This window comes from Rhipicephalus sanguineus, chromosome 9 (genome assembly GCF_013339695.2).
Source record: "Rhipicephalus sanguineus isolate Rsan-2018 chromosome 9, BIME_Rsan_1.4, whole genome shotgun sequence".
Classification (NCBI taxonomy): domain Eukaryota; kingdom Metazoa; phylum Arthropoda; class Arachnida; order Ixodida; family Ixodidae; genus Rhipicephalus; species Rhipicephalus sanguineus.
The window spans coordinates 10,284,682-10,306,904 of record NC_051184.2 but is presented as its reverse complement, the minus strand read 5'-3'; the positions used below and the strand labels follow the sequence as shown (position 1 = coordinate 10,306,904).

General features: G+C 44.1%; 2 protein-coding genes across 2 annotated transcripts in view; one reads left to right on the top strand and one right to left on the bottom strand.

The window, feature by feature from the left end:
- Positions 1 to 677: 677 nt before the first annotated feature.
- On the bottom strand, positions 678 to 5,515 carry LOC119404583 (small RNA 2'-O-methyltransferase). Its single transcript, XM_037671129.2, has 2 exons — positions 5,154 to 5,515; positions 678 to 2,540 (listed from the first exon to the last, which is right to left on the bottom strand). The coding sequence occupies exon 2, from the start codon at positions 2,516 to 2,518 to the stop codon at positions 1,721 to 1,723; it is 798 nt and encodes a 265-aa protein (XP_037527057.1). The 5' UTR covers positions 2,519 to 2,540; positions 5,154 to 5,515; the 3' UTR covers positions 678 to 1,720.
- Positions 5,516 to 5,777: 262 nt separating this feature from the next.
- Positions 5,778 to 22,223, top strand: part of LOC119404582 (rapamycin-insensitive companion of mTOR) — a 51,035-nt gene continuing 34,589 nt past the window's right edge. The window contains exons 1-11 of the mRNA XM_037671127.2: positions 5,778 to 5,882; positions 5,966 to 6,013; positions 6,548 to 6,704; positions 8,479 to 8,801; positions 11,172 to 11,341; positions 12,437 to 12,504; positions 12,903 to 12,970; positions 13,120 to 13,202; positions 13,890 to 13,977; positions 16,645 to 16,735; positions 17,045 to 17,111. Coding sequence (XP_037527055.1) covers positions 5,828 to 5,882; positions 5,966 to 6,013; positions 6,548 to 6,704; positions 8,479 to 8,801; positions 11,172 to 11,341; positions 12,437 to 12,504; positions 12,903 to 12,970; positions 13,120 to 13,202; positions 13,890 to 13,977; positions 16,645 to 16,735; positions 17,045 to 17,111 — 1,218 coding nt within the window. The 5' untranslated portion in view covers positions 5,778 to 5,827. The remainder of the gene's footprint in view (positions 5,883 to 5,965; positions 6,014 to 6,547; positions 6,705 to 8,478; positions 8,802 to 11,171; positions 11,342 to 12,436; positions 12,505 to 12,902; positions 12,971 to 13,119; positions 13,203 to 13,889; positions 13,978 to 16,644; positions 16,736 to 17,044; positions 17,112 to 22,223) is intronic.

Sequence of the window (22,223 nt, the reverse complement as noted above, 5' to 3'; positions counted from 1 at the left end):
TAGCGTCTGTATAGTCTTTCTTGCCTGTGTCCCTGCGTTTGTTGCGCTATTGCACTATGAACGAGAAATCAAACAAAATTTAGTCTCTCTTTCGACAATCCGTTGCTTGGCAAAAGAAATGAAGAAGGCACGGAAAGTCGAAACGCGGAAAGTACCAACAGCAGGAATAAACTCAGAAACTCAACGGCTGTGCTTTACAAGCTACGTTACTTTGTCTTTTGAATGATTACAAATTTGTCAATTTTAATTTCTTTACATGCAGCCGAAGCAAGTCGTGGTACCATAACTGTGGCATTATAACGTGATTATGTGGACATTCTTTGGCATTATGTTAATACACTAGTCATTTCGGAGTTTTTATGATGTAATTATAATCAATATATGTTCTACTGTGAATTGACTTGATAAATAGAACTGCAGGAGCTGCTTAATGGCAATTTGTATCCAACGGTGCCATGGCTGTTGTTGAAATGAGAAAAATAGAATGATTGACTGCATGATTTCAAATTCGGGCCTCACATTACCGTTTAATATATGAACAAAATTTAACCCCTATTGCACAATGAGCTGTTTTTACTTGAGCACGAATGCACATATAAATACTTGCTCAACAGCTGCTGAAAAAAAAGAAGCCTTGCATGACACAATCCATTTCAATGACCCAAAATAACTGAAAATAATGGGGCTGACAAGAGCATTTATTTTTTAGAAACAAGAAAGAAAGCGTTTTAAATTCGAAACAAAGTTTATGTAATAGCTGAGGCAGTCTGTGAAGTGTGGAATGGCTAAAAATAAAGAACAGACACCTCATATGAATTGTCAGACTTTTGTAGCAGAAATGTCAAATTAATATCAATCAATAGCGAAGGAGTGCACCTAACTAGGCTGGTTGGTACATCATGAAGACGGGATGAAACAGTGCTAGACACGGGGCAGTGATAGAACATCAGACACGGTGCTGAAGTGCCGCTGGTTTATTGCTGGGAAATGCAATATATACAGAAGCTTCGCACAGAAGACCAACAAAAACACAGTATCCATGTAGAGATGGAAGAGAAATCATCCCGTCACATGCGTTAGCAAAACAGGCTGTCACATTTTTACGAACCCAGCACGACTCTGAAATCCTGCACGACTTCCCTGCATGACTGTGAATTCAGTCACTTGTTGAAAACGTGACCACCTGTTTTGCTGACGGATGTAACGTGATGATTCTTTTTCTATCTCTGCACAGATACTGCATTTTTGTTGGTCTTCTGCGTGAAGCTTCTACATATATTGCCTTTCCCAGCAATAAACGTTAGTTTGGCACCTTGTCTGTCGTTCTATCACCGTCCCGTGTCTAGCGCTGTTTGTTCCTGTCTTAATAGCTAGGGCATAGAGCCAGACAAACTTCCAACAAATCTTGAAGCAGGAACCACTCTGAAAAATGTAAAAGTTCATCAAGAACGGTTCTTTTTCGCAAAAACAGTCGGGAGTAATAATAGGCACAGACCTGTGAGGCTCTCAAGTAAGACATAAATAATTACTCTGCGACCAATACCCATATCAAATTGATGTCACTGTGGAGGAACAAGCCACACAAAAAGAAGTGTCACATATTGCACCACTGAATAGGATGAAGCCATCACTATTGTTCAGTGCAGCCACAAATGCTGCAGCTTATGAATGATGCGATATGGTCGTGCATTGTCTTCTCATGCCTCATATGCAAAGATGATTAAGTGATGGAAGACGCTTCAGAACTGTTCTGGTAGTGTGCAGCATCTTCGCCAGGGTGACTAGCCTCAAACACAAGTTCATAGGGCAGCAAAGGCGGTTTGGTATCTTCAGATCTGTTAGTGCCTTGGCACGACCTCTTGAACGTTGCAATCTGGGAGCAGTGGCCAACACCTTGATACTTCTCAGACGGCGCGTCTCCAACACCACTGTAGTGAACGACATAGTCGGGGTAGCGTTTCAGCACTTGCGAGCACCACTGCTCAAATTCAGCTCTGCTCCATTCAAACTTGTGATCCCAATGCCTCATCCCTTGCAACTCTGGAAAAACCACATTGAAGTCTCGGTTGGGCGTGGTGATCACGGCTACCTTTGGCTGAATGAAACCGAATATGGTTTCAGGCATTCCCTTTAAATCTATCTCGTTTAAGTGCTCTATAAGCTCAATGCAAGTGACACCGTCGAAACCGCAGAGTCGTGAATCCTTGATGGAGATGTTTCCCTTAAACAACTGCACATCCAGTGAGTGGGCTCGCCTGTATATGCATTCCCAGGCTAGAGGTCGAGCTGCCCGGTAAGCGTCCTCTAAGCAGCCATAGCTGATGTCCACACCAGCAAATTTCCTAACATGCTTGATTTTCTTGAGATGCCTGAAGAATTGGCCCGTCGAACAACCAAAATCAACAACCTTTTCGACTGTGGTGTCCTGCGACAGGATCCTGCAAACCTCCGTGTATCGCTGAACCGAAACTGGTGGGTCAAATTTGATAACATTCCGTTCTTCAACATCTGGATTCATCTTGCTGCCAGCTTGCTACTGCCTGAAAAATGAGGGTAGATTTGTTACGTTTTCCACAACTCCTTCAGAACATAGCAGCAAGCTCATTCATTACATTTACATACTTACCTTAAAATGTGGCTCCAATAAAACTTTTTAATAAAAGCTTTTTAATATAGAGGACAATGAGTGAGAGTTAAGCCAGACTAACTGTGCATTGAAAGTGAGGTACGCAAAGTAAATCTGTCATCATAGTGATCAGAAGTTTGTTTGAGCAATGTTCAGTCCCAAATTATATTACAAGTCTAGAACAAAATGCAGCCGTTAATTAGGGCTTAAATGTAAACATTTCGACAGAAGTCTGTCTGGCTGGGTGGAAGAATTAAGAAGTTGAAATACCTCCAGCCACAAATTCTTGGAGGAAACCCGACGTTTCGAGACCGGCTTGGTCTCTTCTTCAGGGGTGACTGTGCTGATCAGGGAGGCTTCGTCGCAGCTTGTTTTTGGCTCCGCCTTTCTCTTTCCCTCACGTTCTGGAGGCCGTGCACGTAGATCGGAGGCATTGTTCCGAGGGACCGGTTCAATGTGAACCGGTCCCTCGGAACAATGCCTCCGATCTACGTGCACGGCCTCCGGAACGTGAGGGAAAGAGAAATGTGAACCGGTCCCTCGGAACAATGCCTCCGATCTACGTGCACGGCCTCCGGAACGTGAGGGAAAGAGAAAGGCGGAGCCAAAAACAAGCTGCGACGAAGCCTCCCTGATCAGCACAGTCACCCCTGAAGAAGAGACCAAGCCGGTCTCGAAACGTCGGGTTTCCTCCAAGAATTTGTGGCTGGAGGTATTTCAACTTCTTAATTAATTAGGGCTGCGGGGGTATGCAACTCCCACTCCCATTTCCCTTCCCGATTCGACACCTCTGGATGCAAGAGTTGCAGGAATACAGGGTCCACTCGATTCGCCTACACCATGAGGTCCCGCCATTTGTTTCAGTGGAGTGGCAGTGATGTTCTCTGAATTACGCCATTCATTTTTAAAAGGTGCGGGACCACTCCACAATTTCCTGTACTTTGCCTGCTTACGGTGCCAGCTTGGTGGCAACATGCTCTTGTGAAGCAGATGATGCAGCATATGGATGTAAATGCGGTTGAAACCCCACTTACATGTGTCTGCTGTATATACGGAACGTGGGATGTGTTTAAAACTCACAAATCTCCAATGTCACAAGCTCTCAGTTACATGGACGGTGCATATTAAATGGCCAATACACAATGCCCTGTCAACACCTTGGCATTCGTTTCTGGCGTTGTGTTCTGCATGCACCACTAAACTCAAGCTACATAATTTCTGAACTACTCATGCCCCACCATGAACTGGTTCAGTGGTGCACATAAATCAAACAGACCTTTACTGTCTCTAGTATTTAAACAGCGGCGTAAAGATACATGAAATCACACGACGTTCATTATTTTATTTTTCGCATTACATGCACTTTCTGTTTCTGTTTTTGTTGCAGTTTTTTAACAGTTGTGTACAGAGATCCTCTACCTAGTCAACCTTTCATAGCAGCTTTTGGCTTGTGAACTTCTCGAGGGGCAGTTCTTCATGGGAAAAAGCATACTGTCAGAGCGACAGAGAGTTGAAATAGTTGGTAGGTATTCGTCTACAATTTCACCTATTTACGCCGATCGAAGGCGCTCACAGCACGTTTGTGAACAAGGACGGATTTCATTTCGAGAAGGTTCTGCACTCCGATGCGTGTGCGCATGCGCGCCTGTTTCATTCGCAATACCACAGTGGTAATACATACAACCGGTGTAAAAGAAATCCCACCACCCAGCTCCGCCAATGCTCGTGACGACTACAACTGCCGTGAGCTAACGACCAGTCAAGTGCTTCTGTTTATACTTCGCGGGCTTTCTTTACAACGCTGAATGAACGCAGAGATAGCGAGAGAAAAAAAAAAAATCTAGTGCGCAAAGGGTGTGAAGTCAAAGCGCCGAACAGACGTATCTTGGAACATTCTACAACTTTCTCATTTGACGCTTTGTCTAAAATGAAGAGTTATCAAGTGTGTCACTTAGCTTGGGCGATGACATTGAATCAATTCAATACACAGAAATAGTGCGACTATCCTATGCGCGCCTTCGCGCATAACCATGAACATTTAAGCACTAACGTGGGCACAAGCCACCTGTATAAATGCGCAAGAGCACCCACTTAATCGTTTTCAGTTTCTTAAAAGCGCGCGGGACGCAAGTTGAATCGCGTCTCACTCACATATGTGCTGCGTTCCATAGTTATTACATTTTTGAGCGCTCGAAAAAACAGGATTAATAAAACAATAACAACCGTTGGGGTTTAACGTCCAAAACCACGATATGATCCGGAAAATCAGGATTGACATAATCACTAGACACAAAGTTTTCTTACGCTGCCCAAAATACTAGCCAGCGAGAATTCCACGACAGAGTCAACCTATAATTGCAATTAATTGTGCAAGCAATATTACTTTTTATCTGCGCGAACCCCAAGCAGGGAATGAGAAACGTGCTTGCTCGGCACTGGCGAAAGAGGCCTAGAATGCTTTGTGCTTAACAGGTCAATAGAACATTAAAGAGCGAAAGGATTATTCCCAGCTTAGGAAAATACTCACGCATCTGCCAATGCGTCGACACCTTGTTCCGTGCAGCTACGTGCAGCTAGCGGCGGAAGTCTTGGGCGAAGCAGCCGCGTTCTGTCCAAAGTTCGCTACGCCGTCACCTCGTCTGAAGTGATCGCGTTGACGCACGATCTGTGGAACCTAAAACGTTAAATACGCCTTCAAAATGTCTGATGGAAGTCGCGATACGTCGCACGATTCATCGCACTTCCATTCATGACGGTAGATGTCCACAGTGAAAACTTCTTGTGTGTCCAAGAAAGTTCTTTCACTCGCGTTATCGACAAACGTAACAGTGTTGGTAGACACATTCATACAAAGAAAGAAGCAACCCTTTGGTCCTTGAGTGCTTGTAGTGTCCAACAACGAAACGAAAGCGAATGGATCGCACGTGCGCGCGCTGCAGCGTTGATGATGATATGATTTCAACCACCTATGTAAAAACGAAACAAAGAAAGTGTGGGCACATGAAAGACACTGGAAGTGCAATGATAAGTGTTGTCTCTCGTTGGTATTCGACCCGAATTTAAGGCGCTAAATACACAGGGGACAGATGTGTTTTTTTTTTTGCGTACGAGTCCGCATGGAAGAATTCCTCTTATCTACAAGTTACCTGGCTTGCCGCATTTGGCGTCGCCGCTTGTAAACCGGAACGCCTCCCGAAGAACATGGCGCACGTCATGTTCCGCCAGCGGAGCTCGAGAGGTGCCCGTTCTTTAAGGAGTAAGCTTGTCCCAGTTCTTGTTGACGCTGTTTTTCGCCTACAACTTTTCACGAAGAATCACATGTCTATCTTTTAATTACAGGACGCCATGACAGCGAAGAAGAGACGGTTCACCTTGATTTAACTAAAGGTTAGGCTTATCAGCTTATGAAATAAGTTGTGCCAAACATTTTATGATTGTGTTTTTCGTCGCGCTGAGCTTGGCATGTTTGCCCGATGATTGCTCGGGCAGTAATGCTTTACGACTTCGCAACTGACCCGCAGCATTGGGTCAACCGTTTGCTAACCGTAAACGAAACTTGTTGCGCTTCGAGCGTTTGTTTATTTTCGGGTGTCTCGCGGTACCGTTATGTCGCTCGGTGTTGATCCTGCGTTACCTTGGCATTTTGTCACTTGTTAACGCTTGCACTAATTGAATCACTGAGCATACTTACGTATCATATTGAATTTGAGTTGCACGAGGCCGTCGATTTCGGTTTACCACTGATCGAAACCGCGTTTCTGTGCTCGCGGAAGTTCCCTCGTTTCGAAACTTGTGACGCTAGCCGTTAATTCGAAGTCTCTCATATGTCGCACGTTATCTTCGAGGCACGTAACACCGTGTTCACATGTAGTAATTATTTTCCGATTTCTTTTCGTTCTCGATGTCGCACGAAATCCACAGGCGTGGCGGACAACCTGAGGGAGATCCTCATCTATTTGGTGCGCCAAGACGGCAGCAAGCAGAGGAAACTAGCCTACCTAAACTGTCTTGTGAAGCTGAGTCCCAAGATCACCCCTGAAACGGAACTGGGGCTGACCCTTGAGGATATATTCTGTTGGTGAGTTTACATACACATCATATCTAGTTTCGCTCTCACGCGGTGGCGGGTTGACGTGAAACAGTTCAGCATCATAGTCGCTGCAGCGATCGCGAAAATGAAATTGTTGCACGCCAACAGAACATATTTTTTTTTTATTGTGTTGCGTGACGTGGTATTAAAGTTGCACTTCAAAGTCGCCTGAATTGAAACAATATGTCATTGCTGCGAGTCTAAGTGAACCTGAAGGGATTGTTGAACATGGATTCTAAAGTGTAAAAAAAAACTCTTAGTGAAATTTAGTTTCTTTTTTTCTTATCTTCACTTTGCTGCCCTGTATGAGGTGTTCCTTGTGTACCCTCACACTGAACAAGACTGTAAACGTCCCAGGGGATGACCAACAGTAGCAACAAGTTCTTGATTTTGCTTTAGATTTCGTAAGTGAAGGATGCACAATTGATGTGGTACTGTTCTCTGGATAAGGCCCATTGTTTAGTTATGTCTATCCATGTTTTGTTTTCCTCATGAGACACTGCTGTAATAGATGGCTTGCACTGACGTCACTGAAAGCGCCCTGTTGGAGCACCAGCATGTGGGGATGCGAAGTTTTTGATGTCACATTAATGTTATCAAAACATCACATGCAGGTTCTTTCATTATTCACGCACCGGGACGTTGTTGCCGCGTCGTTTTCACATAGACGCAACTTGTTTGTCATCAAAGTCGCCATTGTGGAGTACCAGTTCCTTTCAGAAGCTGTATCCATGACGTCACATGCAAGCCATCTATAGAGCAGTGCTATATACTGCTGAAGCTTTTGTGAGAATACACCCCCCCCCTTTTTTCTTTTTCTTTCTTTTTTTTTTTTTTTTGAGACAGAGTAGGCAGCTACACATGATGAGATGCTGTAACAAACTAATGTGTACCTCCTGACTATCTCCTGTGTCATATTGCACCATTGGAGCTCTGTGATAATTCACTGGAAATCCGCAGGAAGCCCATTCCGATGTTCCGGTGTTCATTGTCACTGACATGCTATCTTTGTTGATAACATATTCTTTCATTACTGTTTGTCGAATAGTGCGACAAGTCGAATAGTGGCTTTATTAAGATTGCTTATCATTACGTCATCATGTCAGCATTTTTGTGTCGTAGCGAATGTATTGTTTTGAGCTAGTGCTTTTTTTTCTTTTAATTGTTTTTATGTGCGTTCATATATCTTTTATGATGAAACATCTACACCACATGCAGATTTATGAGAAATGACTCTACATCACAAAGTTAGGGCATCGATTTAACTGGTGAGGTCAGAGGCTAACAAGAGATGCAATGTTGCTTTTTTTATTTTGAAACGAGGAAAATATAAATTTTGTATTTACCAGGAGGTACCTCTTTATGCGGATTTGAATTAACAACACAGGTGTACTTAAAATAAGCATATCTTGAAACGGTTTGTTTAAAAGAAGATATTTGCCTTACTTCAAAACTTGTCCCCTTGTGCTGCATCTTGTGGCCATTGTATTGTTTTGGAAAGTTAGAACACATTCAGTCAAACGACTACTGACCCAAAGGTCATGGGATCAAATCACAGCTGTGGCGGCCGCATTTCGATGGAGGCGAAATGCTAGAGGCTCGTGTACTTAGATTTAGATGCATGTCAAGGAACGCTGGATGGCCAAAATTTCAGGAGCCCTCTACTACGTCGTCTCTCATAATTACATCGCGTGATTTTGGGATGTAAAACCCCAACAATTATTATTGTTACCTTCAGTCAATCAAAGTCTTGTTTCTGCAGTCTGCGGGTGCTGGTTGTGCACGAAGCGAGTGAAGTGCGAGCAGGATGCCTTCGTGCTCTGCGCCATCTCGTCAGAGACATTGATGCCGCCCGGGCACTTGTGGCGTCGCACATTCCACGACTTGTGGCACGTGCACTGGACGCTGCCCTGGAGAGCCGCACGGAGCGGCTTCAAGCGCTGAGGCTGGTGCGGCGCCTGGTTGCCGTAGCGCCACTTGAGCTGCCAGCTCAACTTGCTCGCAGCCTCGTTGCCGTGGCGGCGGACGGCGCCAAGGAGACTGACGACCTTGTTCGGGCCTGCCTGGCCACCATTTGTGAGCTAGGTACGCCGTCACTGTCACTGCTGTGATTTTACGTTGAACATGACGTTACATGTACAGTAGACTTACAGTGCGAGGGCACAATGACACGAAAGAAGACAACTTCAGCGCAGTGAGTTAGTTGTCTTCTTTCTTGTCGTTGTGCCCTCGAGTCTACTGTAATAGATTTCCAACAAGTCCGAGCCTCTGTCCTTGTCAATATTAGATTACTGTAAGCATGTAAGCATGGCATTACATGTAACTCATGGAATGAAATGCCATAACTTAGGGCTAAGTAATGCAAGGACTTTTATTTCCAACGCCTTCAGTTTGTGTCATATCGATGTAAAATTGGCTCCAACACTTACACCAGAACCAATGTCACTTTAGTGGCCAGATTCATAACGACATGACAGCGTTAGCTCTAGCATTTGCTTATACGAGTTATTGTACTTAAAATTCGGAAGTCGTGCTTCAGTTTGTGAGTTCTGTATAATACCCCTGTCACACGGGTACCCGTGAACTCCGTTTAACTCCCTCATCTTTTCCTCGAGGGAGATGGGGTTTATGTCACGTGGTCATCATTTCGCTGAGAAGTTAAATGAAGCTTTTGGTGGAGGGAGTTCGGTAATGACCATTTCGGCTCGATGGAGTACTCTCGTTCCGAGCCAGCTACTGCTACGCTGAAAACCGCACTAGCAAAATCGTCCTAATGAGCTCAGTTATAATTTTGCTCTTTTTTTGCGTAGCATTTCACGCCCCGTAGTGTAAGTTTTAGTTGTATCTTTTCGGACATCAGCGCTTGTACTCTCCACACCAACACCTCGCCAAGCTGCTGCTGTGAAGCGTCGCGCCCTATTTGTTTCTGCACGTGGGAGGCGCACGCACAAGCACTGTGACAGCAATGGTGATTGCGAGCACTTCATCAACACACAAAAACACGTTTTTGTTGCTTTAAAGGCGACTACACAGACAAAAAATTGGACGTTTCGATGAGTGCAGCACCGCTGTTTCTGCCCCATGCGGCAACCATCACAAGCTTCCATCGAGCCGTGTAGCACGGCCACAACTCTATTCTGGTTAAGCTCCATTACGGAGTTCAATGCGGAACGGAGATAAACGGAGTTCGGTGGTGGCCGTGTGACAGGGGTATAAGGCTTTTTAAAAGATGTAATTACAATGAGTTGAAATGAAGGAAAGAAGATGGCTTTTTAAGGGCTCGTTTTTCTTTGTTACACACAACATTAATGAGAACTAACAGACAATAATGCCAAAGAATGTATAGGAGATGTTATTTGTAATAATTGGAATATGAATGTGAAGAAAGTAAAGTGGACGAAAAGATAACTTGCTGCCGACAGGCACCGGTAGGGACGGGCAGGGACCGGCGGCAAATGCGACTAGGATGGCAGTTGATTAGCAAGCGGCACCATTTTGTCTTTGTTATCATCTTCACTCGAGCCATGCTGAGCGACCCTTATGGTGCATTCACACTTGAGAAGCGGAAAGCAAGTGAAAACACCAGAGCATTCGGAACACCGAGTCTGCGTGCTTCGAAAACATTTACATTTCTTCTGCTGCTGCTGCATGCTGACGCCGACTCTTTTGCTACTTCTACCTACAGTGTTAACAAATAAAGATAATGCATTCCATTTTGCTTGTTTCCCGAGCTTTTTATTTCGTATCGAATTCAAGTTATGCATGCAAAATACGGTAAAGAAATAGTTTTCACATTTGCAAACTTGTTTTGGGGGACACACCAGCAGAAGCTACGTAAGCGGACATGCCGGCAGCAGCGGTGGATTTGCCTGGCTGTGCAAAAGTGAGATATGTTGGGGCACGTTAACTCACTGCTGCCACGCCTTCTGCTAATTCCAGTCTTTTTGGCAATCTTAATCCAAGTAAGGCCCTTGAGAAATGTGTCCTTGTAAAAGCTGCGAGTTTTGTCGAGCAGCACAGGGTAGTTCGCAATTGTGCTGGTGAGAATCACTGCTGCCTCCTTGGCTGCCATTTTGAATTTGTGGCCGGATGTTTGCATCATATGCTTTGTGTATGCTAGCACAGCCAAAGTACGGCTTCCCGTGAATCGGAAAGGCGTTCCGCTATCACGCGGTGGAAAAATTGGTCTCATTCCGATTTTTTTTTGCATCGTGCTCGCTGTGTGGTTTTCCAGCTGCTTAGGTGGCAAAGAGAGTGGATTTCTGGTGATTTTTTGCTGCTTTCGCCCCTTCAAAGCGAAGTGTGAACTCGCCTTTACTGTGTGTGCCATATCATAGCTCTGCCGACTGTAATGTGTTGCTTTGGGCATCTGAAAGCAATAATATCTCTCTAGTTCTGATTAGCTATTGGCCCGTATTGCTGCTTGGAGTGGTCAACATTTTGCTTGCTGTGCAGCATTGTTGAACCCAAAGCTATGCGTGGACACTGGTGGCTTTCGGACACTGCTCCAAAGTGTGCTTGACTGTCATCACCCACCCCTGGCAGAGGCAATGCTGGGCATCATCTTCCACTCAATCAACGACCCAGCCACACGTCAGCTGCTCAGTCGAGACATCGACCTTGAGGTGAGTTGGGCAGCGTTCGCATACTAGGACGGCTTTGCTTGAACTTTTTGTGAGCACTTGTCGCTGCAGTTGGCTTCGAGGGCAACTTACGTATATTTTTTTGGAGAAGTGGTTCATTTATAACGAAATCTCTGGCATCTGCTTCAAAGTGCAGAAATCGTCATGCATCGGTCGACGCACATTGACGATTGTGTCTGCAGAGTATCAACACGTTGCATGGAGTGAAAAGAGCTGATGTTTCAGACAAAAATCTTTGCGCCTTTCTATTCAAGGGAGCCCTGCTTCCTTCAGGAAAATCAAGGTCACACACATGAATTCCTCTGCATTGGATACATTCATTGCCTACATTGTCTCTGATTTAGAGCATGAGACTTTCAGCCGTCCAATGCAGAAAGCATGAAACCGCTGTCGATAATAATTCTTGTGATGTGAATGTTCTAGTGTTGGATAAGGCAGGGAGGGAATGTCTGTTGGGGATGCTAGTTGAGGCACAGGAAGAGGTTGTTTCTTTGGCAATGAAGCCCAGTTCCTGGCGGCATGATAACACAGCTGTTTAACCCTTTCCATTTCATGAACGATCTGGGCTTATCCACGTGCTATTGGTAAAAACTGGTCAATGAAGAGCTCAGCTTGTCAACAATACTTTCACTTTCCTTGGGCTACCATGTTCAAGCCAGCTCATTGCTCAACTTTCTCATGCTTGTGGTCGATGGCAGCACACATCCTGTTATGCAATGAAAGCAGGCGAGAGTTCGTTTGCGTGGGGGAACCAAAATACGTTGTTGAAAGGTCCACGACAAAAAGAGTTATTCTACCATTCTTGGGTCACAATTCGGGATGACGCCATGGCAGGGAAAAGGTTAATCTTTTATCTCCTCTAATAAAAATATCAATCTGAAAAGGTCTTGTGGTAAACTGCTTCTTATATGATGCTTTTACAACTTCTGGTGAACCAAAATGTCCAGCAAAGGTGGTTGTGCAGCTGTGTGATGTTTGCACTCTAACATACTATATTCACGTGCTCAGCAAGTGTATGGAACACGTGCAGTTGACTTGTGAGCTATTTTTTGCATTATTTCATTTTTTTCCCTGCAGTACTTGGTGGCCCCATTCACGGACAGTCACTTCAAGTATGCACCAGACACACCAGAAAACAATTTGGGGTGGGTTCTGTTCTGTTGGCTATCCCGAAACCATAAGTTGTACTCTGTTGACCATTTTAACTTAATGTAGGTCATATTTGATAAAAACCTTCACTGCAATGTTGATGGGCAGTTAGGAATAGCAACAGGAAATTATCGCAATTACTTCTTTGTGTCTTAATTGTGAAAGGGTGTATAATTACTCTACGAATTGCTCAGTCAGGCAGCTGATTTAAAATTTGAAAGCAGAGGCCATCCATCATCATTGTCCTTGCACATTACTACTTACGTTTACCTTCTGTAGTCATTGCCCGCAAATGAAATACGAGCACCTTGTATTGGATCAATATAATGTCCTCCATGGCACAGCTCGATCCTCAGCCTCACTTGGTCTTTACCTTGTGCCTTTCTGGCTGCAGGTATGACAAGGTACTCAGGTTTCAGTCAAGTAGGATAGCCATGACTTCAGTCCTCAGGTCCTGGCCTGGTAAGCCTTCATGCTGTGTTGCTACGAAAATGCCCAGAGTGGTCGTACACATTTATTACGGAGCATCTCATGCAATAACTTGAAATGCCTCGTTTCAAGTGCCGCAGGCATAGTTAAACTGTGAGTGTCGTTATCGTTTTTTTTTTAAGGGATGGTGTATTTCTGCAAACCTCCACCGTCTGGTCTACAGTCTCTTGTAGAAGTTCTTTGTCTTCCCCTTCCTGACACCAGGGTAAGTCTTCGTCACGCTAATTAGATTTATGTTAGATTGAAGTTGCAAGTAATTTATTTAAATCGTTTCGCTATATAACTGTCTTGTGTGCAGCGTAGCGTTACGTTTATTGTCAATGACGGCACTTTTAATAGTGATGGTACATTTGTGAGGCAGAAGACTCGACAGATCAAAGCTCTGATTGTTATGGCAAGCTTGTATCATGCATCATAGGCAAGATCATTCTACCAATAATTGCAGAATGGCTTCAGAACATTAATATCTTCAGACAATAGTTATGAGGCTCTTTAAAGTAATAGTTAAAAGTGCCACTTTCATTGGATTTTATTGGTTGCATCATTATTCGTCTGCGGCCTTGATGATTTGTGGCCACTGTAGCCTTTGAACCATTAAAGATAAGCAATATCAGATAAAGTTATTGAAGTTTCTTTGCACAAAAAGTACCTCCCACCATGCAACCCTTAAGTTTCATTTTTTTGGTGATGACAATTTACATGGCATCGAGGTGGTATGCGACGATCATCTACCTACCTGTGGTTCTTTCTTCTATTTAACTGGCATTTCAAAAGGACAGTGAACGCAGATATTAAGGGGAAGCATTAGCTTGAGTATTCTGGATACAAACATACAAGAAACACAGGTGCAGTTTTATAAAATAACCCTCAGTTGCTTTCCTGGTCTATGCAGAAAAACATAATCGAGTTGTTGTACGACGTCTTCTGCCTTCGTACTCCGGAGTGGACGAGTGATTTTGAAACTGCACTGAAGTCGGCTGGTAAGTTGTGTCGTGTTGCAGTTACTCTTATTGTGGTTGTTTATCCCTGTAATGCCCAAAAGGCGTTCTGCCTTCAGCAAAATTGTGAAAAAACACTCATCATATTTACTCTTCTTGTAGAGTTCATTTTAAGAAAAAAAAGGGTTAAATTTAATTTCGATCATAACTTAATTACCCTTAATTAAAATTAATTAATTAATTTGATTAAATGAATAACTCAGTGTAACTTCATTATAACATGTTAAATATGCAATAATGGCTTTTTCATGAAGCTTTGACGGGCTTATTACCTCTTTTGAGGCATTATTTTTAATGTATCATATATGATACACTGGGTTTTACAGGGATTTATAGCAGTATATTTAAACCTTGATGTTATGAGCACAGATAAAACAAATTTTAAAATACACTAATGCAAAACTGAAATAAAATGCTATAAGCCATGCTTTATTATAATGAGCATTCTACTGCTACCAAGAATAAAAAAAAAACATTTGTGACACAGTCATGGTGAAGAGACGGTTCGTTCGTTCAACAGCAAATATTGTGCAAGACCACATTGAAATGGCATACTATGGATGTGCATGCCCATTTTGGCCAAGGTCTTGGCATGGCTTGGTCATGGCTGGCTAGCTTATGTGCCAATTTTGTGTGATAACACTGATTGCATGGTTACACTTATCATAGCTTTAAAGCATGTTTTCTATTTAATCACATCCCTTACGCTAGCATGGGCAACTGAGCGATCAAAAAATGAAAAGAAACCATTTTCTGGTCTGTTTGAGGCATCACAAATGCTTGAAATTTTTTGACATGGTTGCCACGGTTACAAATTTCCTTTACATGCGGACATAAGCTTGTACACTTATAGTGCTTGTCAGATAAAAGTGCTGCTCTCAGTTTGAATGCTGCTTCACTATATACGTTTTTCACTGTAATTCTTGCTTCTAGTACAGTCGAACCCGTTTATAACGAACTCGAAAGTGTCGCGAAAATTGGTCGTTATATCAGTAGTTCGTTGTATATGGACTCGCCCTTAAAAACGTGCGCTTAGCGGCTAAGCCGTTTGTTTTTCTTTGTGCACTTTTATAAAAGTGCTAACAACTTCTTCGGTGACAAGCTAAGCCTTTTCGCGTCGTGAAGCGACGCCCGCTGCGTGCTCGCGAGTGAATTAACCGCCTTTACAATGAGCTGACACTGTTTCACCGAAGCGCGGTACCGCGACGTGGAGCCGATCATCCCTGGCTAGTTGCGTGCAGCGCGTCGCCTACCCGGGTCGCGGAGTCACTGCCGGGCCGCTTGCTGTATGCTGTATGCGCGCGTTTGTACGTTCTTCGTGCATGCTTCACTCCGTACTGTGCACGGGTGCGGCGACTAGCCTCTTCGTTCAACGCGGCGAAAACAAGCATTTTCCAAGCAACGCGCACTCTACGTCTCCGCGATGCTCTCGCGGCTCTGCACGACGATGCGCGGCGCACTTCAGTTGTCACCTAGTCAAACACGCAGTATGCGCTCGCTGTCAGTGCATCGACGTTTCTCGGTGCCCGCGCCGCTCAACAACAGCGAGCTACTTACGTTTCTACAAAGCGTCGCGCACTTTTAAAACTGTCTCACACGACGCGGTGGCAGCGAACTTGCGAACGGGAGCATGGCTAAGCATGGCGCGCTCGTACCGCCGTCAATCCGCAGTGTACGGCGTACGCCACACGCGCAGCCGAGCAGATATCTACAGATGACTGTGATATAAGGTTGTCGACTATAAGTCATAACTGCACGTTCATCGACGGCCGCCACCTTGCCTTCGCTCTTTTCTGATGCTTATCCGCGAAGGCATCGCCGCAATCGCGCGGAAGTCGTAATCACCGATCGACCGGTCTCTGCCGTTACCGAAAAGACGGACGACTTTTCGCAGCACATTGTGGCGTCGACGAATTTAGGGACGCAGTGAACCTTTTTGCGATGGAAAGTTATCGCGGTTATCACTTCTTGCATTTACGCCTTCTTGCGTTCCAAGGCACTGTTTGGTTCATCGCAGGCGGTCGTAGCTGCAGAGAACGGCGTCAGGAAAGGTTACCGTGCGAAAGCTGACCGTAAGGCTTCATGCTGCCTACTATTTTTTTTTCTCACTGCCATTCTACCACTGAAGAAACGCATGGAAAGTGAGCGACATCGCTCGCAGCGTCCGAAATCTGCGTGCGGTGCTCGCCGATCTGGGTATCTTAGTCGCGAGTAAACTGGAGCGGGGCACGCGCGAGCGCGCGCCCCTGTCACGCTTTAGAAGGCATGTTTTAACTTTCTTTCGCTTCGTATGCGCCATATTTTTACCGCGACCGTGTCCGAAGTGTTCGTTGTAAAAGTAGGAGGCTTTGAAAAATGTTCGCTATATCTCGGCGCAGCTTCAATGGTTAGCATAGGAAAATCGTAAGTGCACCCAAATATGGTCGTTATAACCGATAGATCGTTATATGTGGGATGGTTATAAGTGGGTTCGACTGTATTAACCTGTGAAATCCTCTTTGTGTTTAAGAGCAAGGTATGGGTATGAAGGCAAGTGAACGAAGTACTATGAGATTAAAAAAAAAATCATCCCAGAGATTGTGTATGCATGATACTATGTGATGCGTGTTCTGTTATGACACTGTTGTGCAACTTGCATTCCATCTGCAGATCGTACAGCTATCCGGGAGTCATGGAAGCTATATGAAGGCTTTGTGGTTGCGGAGGCGTGTGATCTTTTACCACCACCATCAAAGCACAGGTGATACTTTTAGACTTTTATTTTTGCTTGTTTCTTTATTCTTAATAACATTACAGGAACTTACTAAGCTTGCTACACTGTATGAAACATCAGCTTGCAAAAGTATTTTTCTGCTTTCACTGGCAGTGGTATTATGTTGCTTATTCATAAATCATCTGCCCCTTTGTCTGTTGAGGCATTGTGAAATCTGATTGAAATTTTAACAAATAATGTATGAAATACAGTACTGTCTTCATAGTCGTAATTTTATTTTAGCCTTACTTGTCACTAGGAAACCATGTGATTTATATTTGCTTTTTCTGTTTTCAGGTCAAACTTAGTGGGGAACTACTTAGCTCTTCTTTTACTAGCATTTGTACAGGCTGGAATCCTAGAGGTGAGCATGGCTATTATATTAATTTCATGTTTCCTATTGTGTGTTTCATATTGCCTTATGATGTCAGAACGTGGGTATCCTTACGACTCAACTTCACTGGGATCATGTGCACAAACATAATCAAATTGCTCGCTGTTCAGCCAACAAAAATGAGCACTGAATGAGTTGTGAGTTTGCGCCTGTCCCATCTGCTTCTTTTTGTACTTGTCCAAAACGTCGTGAAGCACAAACATTTCCAAGTACGAAGCAGGTAACTTTTAAACATGAGAAAACTCATATGGTTGCCTGGTAGCAGTTCACACTTCGATAATCCTACGTGCTGGCCAACTCCTAAAAATCTGAAGCTGCTGGTCGGCCAGGTGTGTTTCAATGCACGTTGAAATCTCGTTTAATTGAAATGTTGTGGTCGTTCAAGTGCATAATGCATCACGATTTGGAGCAGGGAACAAATTTGATCAACTTCATGGGCATGAAAGACAGTGACATATCTTTTCAGTAGAGGTGTGCGAATATTCGAAATTTCGAATATTTTTCGAATAGTGTTTGCTATTCGATTCGATTCGCACTGAAATTTTACTATTCGAACTATTCGAACTTCCCAAAGCCAAATGCAGTCAACGTCCAGTTGAAAGTGACCCCTTCAGATTTTCAATATGCTTCACCTCATTACAATCTCGTATTGCGGCAAAGCTGCCTTTCAAGCTCCGTTACGGTCGAACTTAGCCAAGAGACAAAGTCCGGTTGGAAGTGGTCCCTAGATTTTCAACATGCTTCACCTCATCACACCCCCGTATTGCAGCAAAGCTGCCTTTCAAGCTCCGTTACGGTCGAACTTAAGCAAGAGACAGTTAACGTCTGATTGGAAGTGGTCTTTAGATTTTCAATATGCTTCACCTCCTCACACCCCCGTATTGCGGCAAAGCTGCCTTTCAAGGTCCGTTACGGTCGAACTGAGCCAAGAGACAGTCAACGTCCGTTTGGAAGTGGTCCCTAAATTTTCAACATGCTTCACCTCATCACACCCCCGTATTGCAGCAAAGCTGCCTTTCAAGCTCCGCTACGGTCGCAAATGTATTAACTCAAGAAAACGCTGGTTTCAATATGGAGATGAAAGATGTGGCAGAGTTGGGGGCTCATTTAATGCTGTTTTGGACCTGAAATTTGGGCAGGAAGTCCGAAAAATCGGACGCCGAAGCTTTTTAGCATCCAAAATTTCAGATGTTCTTATATATCGACGTCTACGAGGCAGATTTGGAACTCCGGACTTGAAGGGAGCACACCTTTGTCTGCCACATCATTTGGGCTTCCACAGAAGTTGAAAGAGGAGGAGAGGCTGAGGAAATGGCATCTCTGCCTATCACGTGTAAAGTGTTGTCGGCAACACTTTTGTTGCACCAAATCATGTACATAAATACAATTCGGCCTTTACATTGCCTCACTCTTGATAAGAAAGACAACTATGAAATATGACCCCACCAGCGCTTCATCAACCTAGCGAAAAGAAACACTTTCATGTTGCGATCTCACAAGAACATACTTAGGGATTCTCTGCAACTTTTTCTGTAATTTCACTTCGAATTATTCGAAAAATGTTTGAGAAATATTCGAAAATTATTCGAAATTATTCGATTCGATTCGCACTCAATCTTTATTATTCGAATTCGCTTCGCACCCAAAATTTTGCTATTCGCACAGCTCTACTTTTCAGTCAAATTCCTTTCTGTTGAGAAGTTGGAGAGACAGGTGCATGACTCGAGAATCTATTGCTGTAGAGCAGTGAGCATCTTAAAATGATTATAGTGCAAAGAGGGACTCGAGAGCAGGCATATATTTGATGACGATAATATATGATGTTTGATGGTGAAATGGCCACATAGCGCCAGGAAGTGGCAGGCATACTTAAAGTATGCCTGCTAAAGTAAAGCAGTGGAATCTTGACTTTTAAAAGAAAATTTTTACAACTTTCTCTATTTTACAAATTGTTCACACGTTTTTCATTGTGCTTATTCGACTTGCAAGTTCAATCTTACTAAGGAAAGCTGACAAACTCTTCTATTTTCATGTAGTTGGTACAGTGTACGACACTGCAGTAAAAATTGTCAAACTTAAGGTATTAAAGCTTTTACATCCAGCATGATTTGGGGTACTATCGTGCATTGAATACTCTCAAAACTTATGTTGAGTCGTTGAGTCTTCTGCTTTAAAATACATTGTGGCCCGTATTTATCTGCAACAACAACAATAACAACAATAATAATAATAATAATGAGGACGAGGAGTAACTACACTCAAACCTTATTATAACAAAGTCGCATCTGCTATGAAAATAACTTTGTTATATCCGAAAATTTGTTATAAACGTTTATTTGTAACACTGTAGCTATGACAAGACTATTCTTCATTTACTTCGTTATAACCGATAGTTCGTTATATCCGTGTTCGTTATAACGAGGTTTGAGTGTATGCCAAAGCATACCCAGTCTAAATTCATAATGACACAGCTGGTTTGAGAACTTCTAGGTGGGAATGTCAATTTGTTCTCACAATAAAAGGCACTTCCTTTGTAGAAGCGTAATTTGATTTGCTAATAAAGGCCCACTTATTTTTATCTTTAGTGTCTATTGAAAATAATGTTAGCGTAGCAGTGTAACACCCGATTTCTCGCATAATACTTTTTGGCATTGTAAATGGCTTTCAGGCTGAAGATTAAAGTGGAATTCGCTTTGTAAGTACACGTGGCCTCAGCAGATGTTTGTACATTTATAACGCATACAAAAATTCTGATAAATATAATTCAGTCAACAGCCCTACACTTGATCTGCAAATTCTATCATTTTTCTGCGTAAGCACAAAAAAAATTACACTGTTATACTGCGAGCACCTTTATTGCAATGTGAACAGTGATGCGCTTCACTTTGAAACATTAGAGACTTTTAGCTTGTACAGTACTCACAGATTGAAACAGGACAATTTAGGGCTAAGGAACGCACATATTTTCATTTCTACCGTCTTCAATTCAGGCCATATCGGCGTAATCATGATTCGAATGCGTATTGTAGTCAACATCATCTTTAGAGACCAGATTCGTCGCGACGTGGCGTGGTTATCTCGAGAAATTGTGCATACCAGTCGTTATATTTAAAACATTAATGTCGTGTTTGAATCCGTGAGTACTGTACATATGCTTCTTTACGTTACCGTGTTACCGTATACCGGATGGACTTTGCGCATGCACGAACCTTTATGGAAAGTAAAGGTTTATGGAACGTAAATTACTCGCCTGTTAGGCTTTACGTTTACGGCCCTATCTCGCAAATCCACCTTCGTTCGTGGCTACTCGCGATATCTGCTTTGCGGAGACTCCAGCCGCCGAGTCAAAATAAGCCGAAGTGCAAGCACCACTTACGATCACCTTGTTTCAGCCGGATTACCGAGGCTAGAGCGACCTACATTACCGAATCCGTAAACATGAGAGGCCTAAGGCCTCTGACAGGCTGGATAGATGGCGCCATATAGCGGGGCCGGGGTGAACCAGACAATCATAAAATTGTTATTGCAGAAACATCGGGCATTCTACTTCCAATGTAAATGCCTTGCAGCGGCATAATTACGAATGAGTTGCCTTTTTAATCATTTTTTCCCTCAAAAACACTAGTCGAAAACAAACATGTCCATGACTGTGGTTGCGTGAAGCGTCACAAGATGTCGACACCATCGTCCGGTAACCCGGTATTGCTACACCCCTTTGCGTATTCCGGGTAGAGGTGTGCACGGGCTCCGGGTAGCCCGAAAGCCCGAGCCCGACCCGGCCCGCGGGCCGGGCTCGGGCGGGCCGACGTATTTTCTCCTTGGGCCCGGGCCGGGCTCGGGCTACTTGGAGTTTTATCGGGCCAGGCGCGGGCCCGGCGCAAAGCCCGACTCAAGCCCGAAATATAGAGAATGAGCGGGAACTGTTTTCCTGCACGCATAGAGCGCCTTTTCCGCGACCACCCTTCACCGCTTTTCCTTTCCATTCGCTACTTTAAACTAAGGCCCCTATACCTACGGAAAGGTACAGCTTTCTCTTGATCTACGCCGCTTCCTCCTCACCACGCCTCTGATAGGGCGACTGCGGTCACGTGGTAGCGCGCGCCTCTCGGCGCCATGTTGAACGCTCCGACGTGCCATTTGCTGTGTGTTCGCCCCATGTGAAGTGCACGAAGTTTGAAGCGTACGTGTGCGTCTCGCTCGTATTGTCGCGATGCCGGGTTGCTGTGCGTTTGGCTGCCATAACCGTGACACCCATGGGAAAAAGTTTTTTTGCATTCCGTGCGGAAAAGAAAATGAAGGTCGCCGGAAAATCTGGCTCCACAGAATCGGCCGAGCAAACTTCGAGCCGAGATCGGCGCGGCTTTGTGAGGTAAGTGCTCGTGCGTTTTTACTCTTGACAGGCGTCTTGCTTTGCCGTGTGAGATATGTGGTGTATTACTTACTCAATGTCACGCGAAATTTCGTGTTATTTGTCATGCACCAAGGCAGTCACTTTCTCGAGCAAGTGACTGTCTTGAACACCAGATGGTCGAAATTTTCGGAGGCCTCCACTACGGCGTGCCTCCTGATCATATCACGGTTTTGGCACGTAAAACCCCACATATTAATAACTCTGAAAGAACGAATGTCGTGCACTAGAACACTAGGTTGTGTTCCACATATTCTACTAACCTTTCACTGTGATGTGCGGATGGAAGGGCGAAGACGGAGCGAGCGTCGGAATGAAAGTGCGATAGCAAAAAAAAAAAAAAAGAACCTAGCGCGCAGGATTTATCGAAAGCAGTGCATTTGCGTGCAGCTCCTCCATCATATTGTCTAATTTGGCGAACCACTTGTGTGTGACAGTCAGAACTTTTTGCAAATTCGGAATATGAGCGGGGCTTTAGTTCAGCGGACCGCGGCTCATCGGCCGGCGTGTCATCATGAATTATCGCGTCACAGATTTAGCGCATAAGTTTCAACACGCTGCGGTAGTTGCAGCAGATGCCTGTTTGTCCTGTGCACAATGTGTTTCATTTTTTGTGTATTAAACCTACAAATGGCATATATCACCTGTGCTGTACGTTTGCAAAATATCTCGCA

Bases quoted from the DNA above. Each gene is read 5' to 3' on its own strand.
- LOC119404583 (XM_037671129.2), bottom strand. From the start codon at position 2,518: ATGAATCCAGATGTTGAAGAACGGAATGTTATCAAATTTGACCCACCA.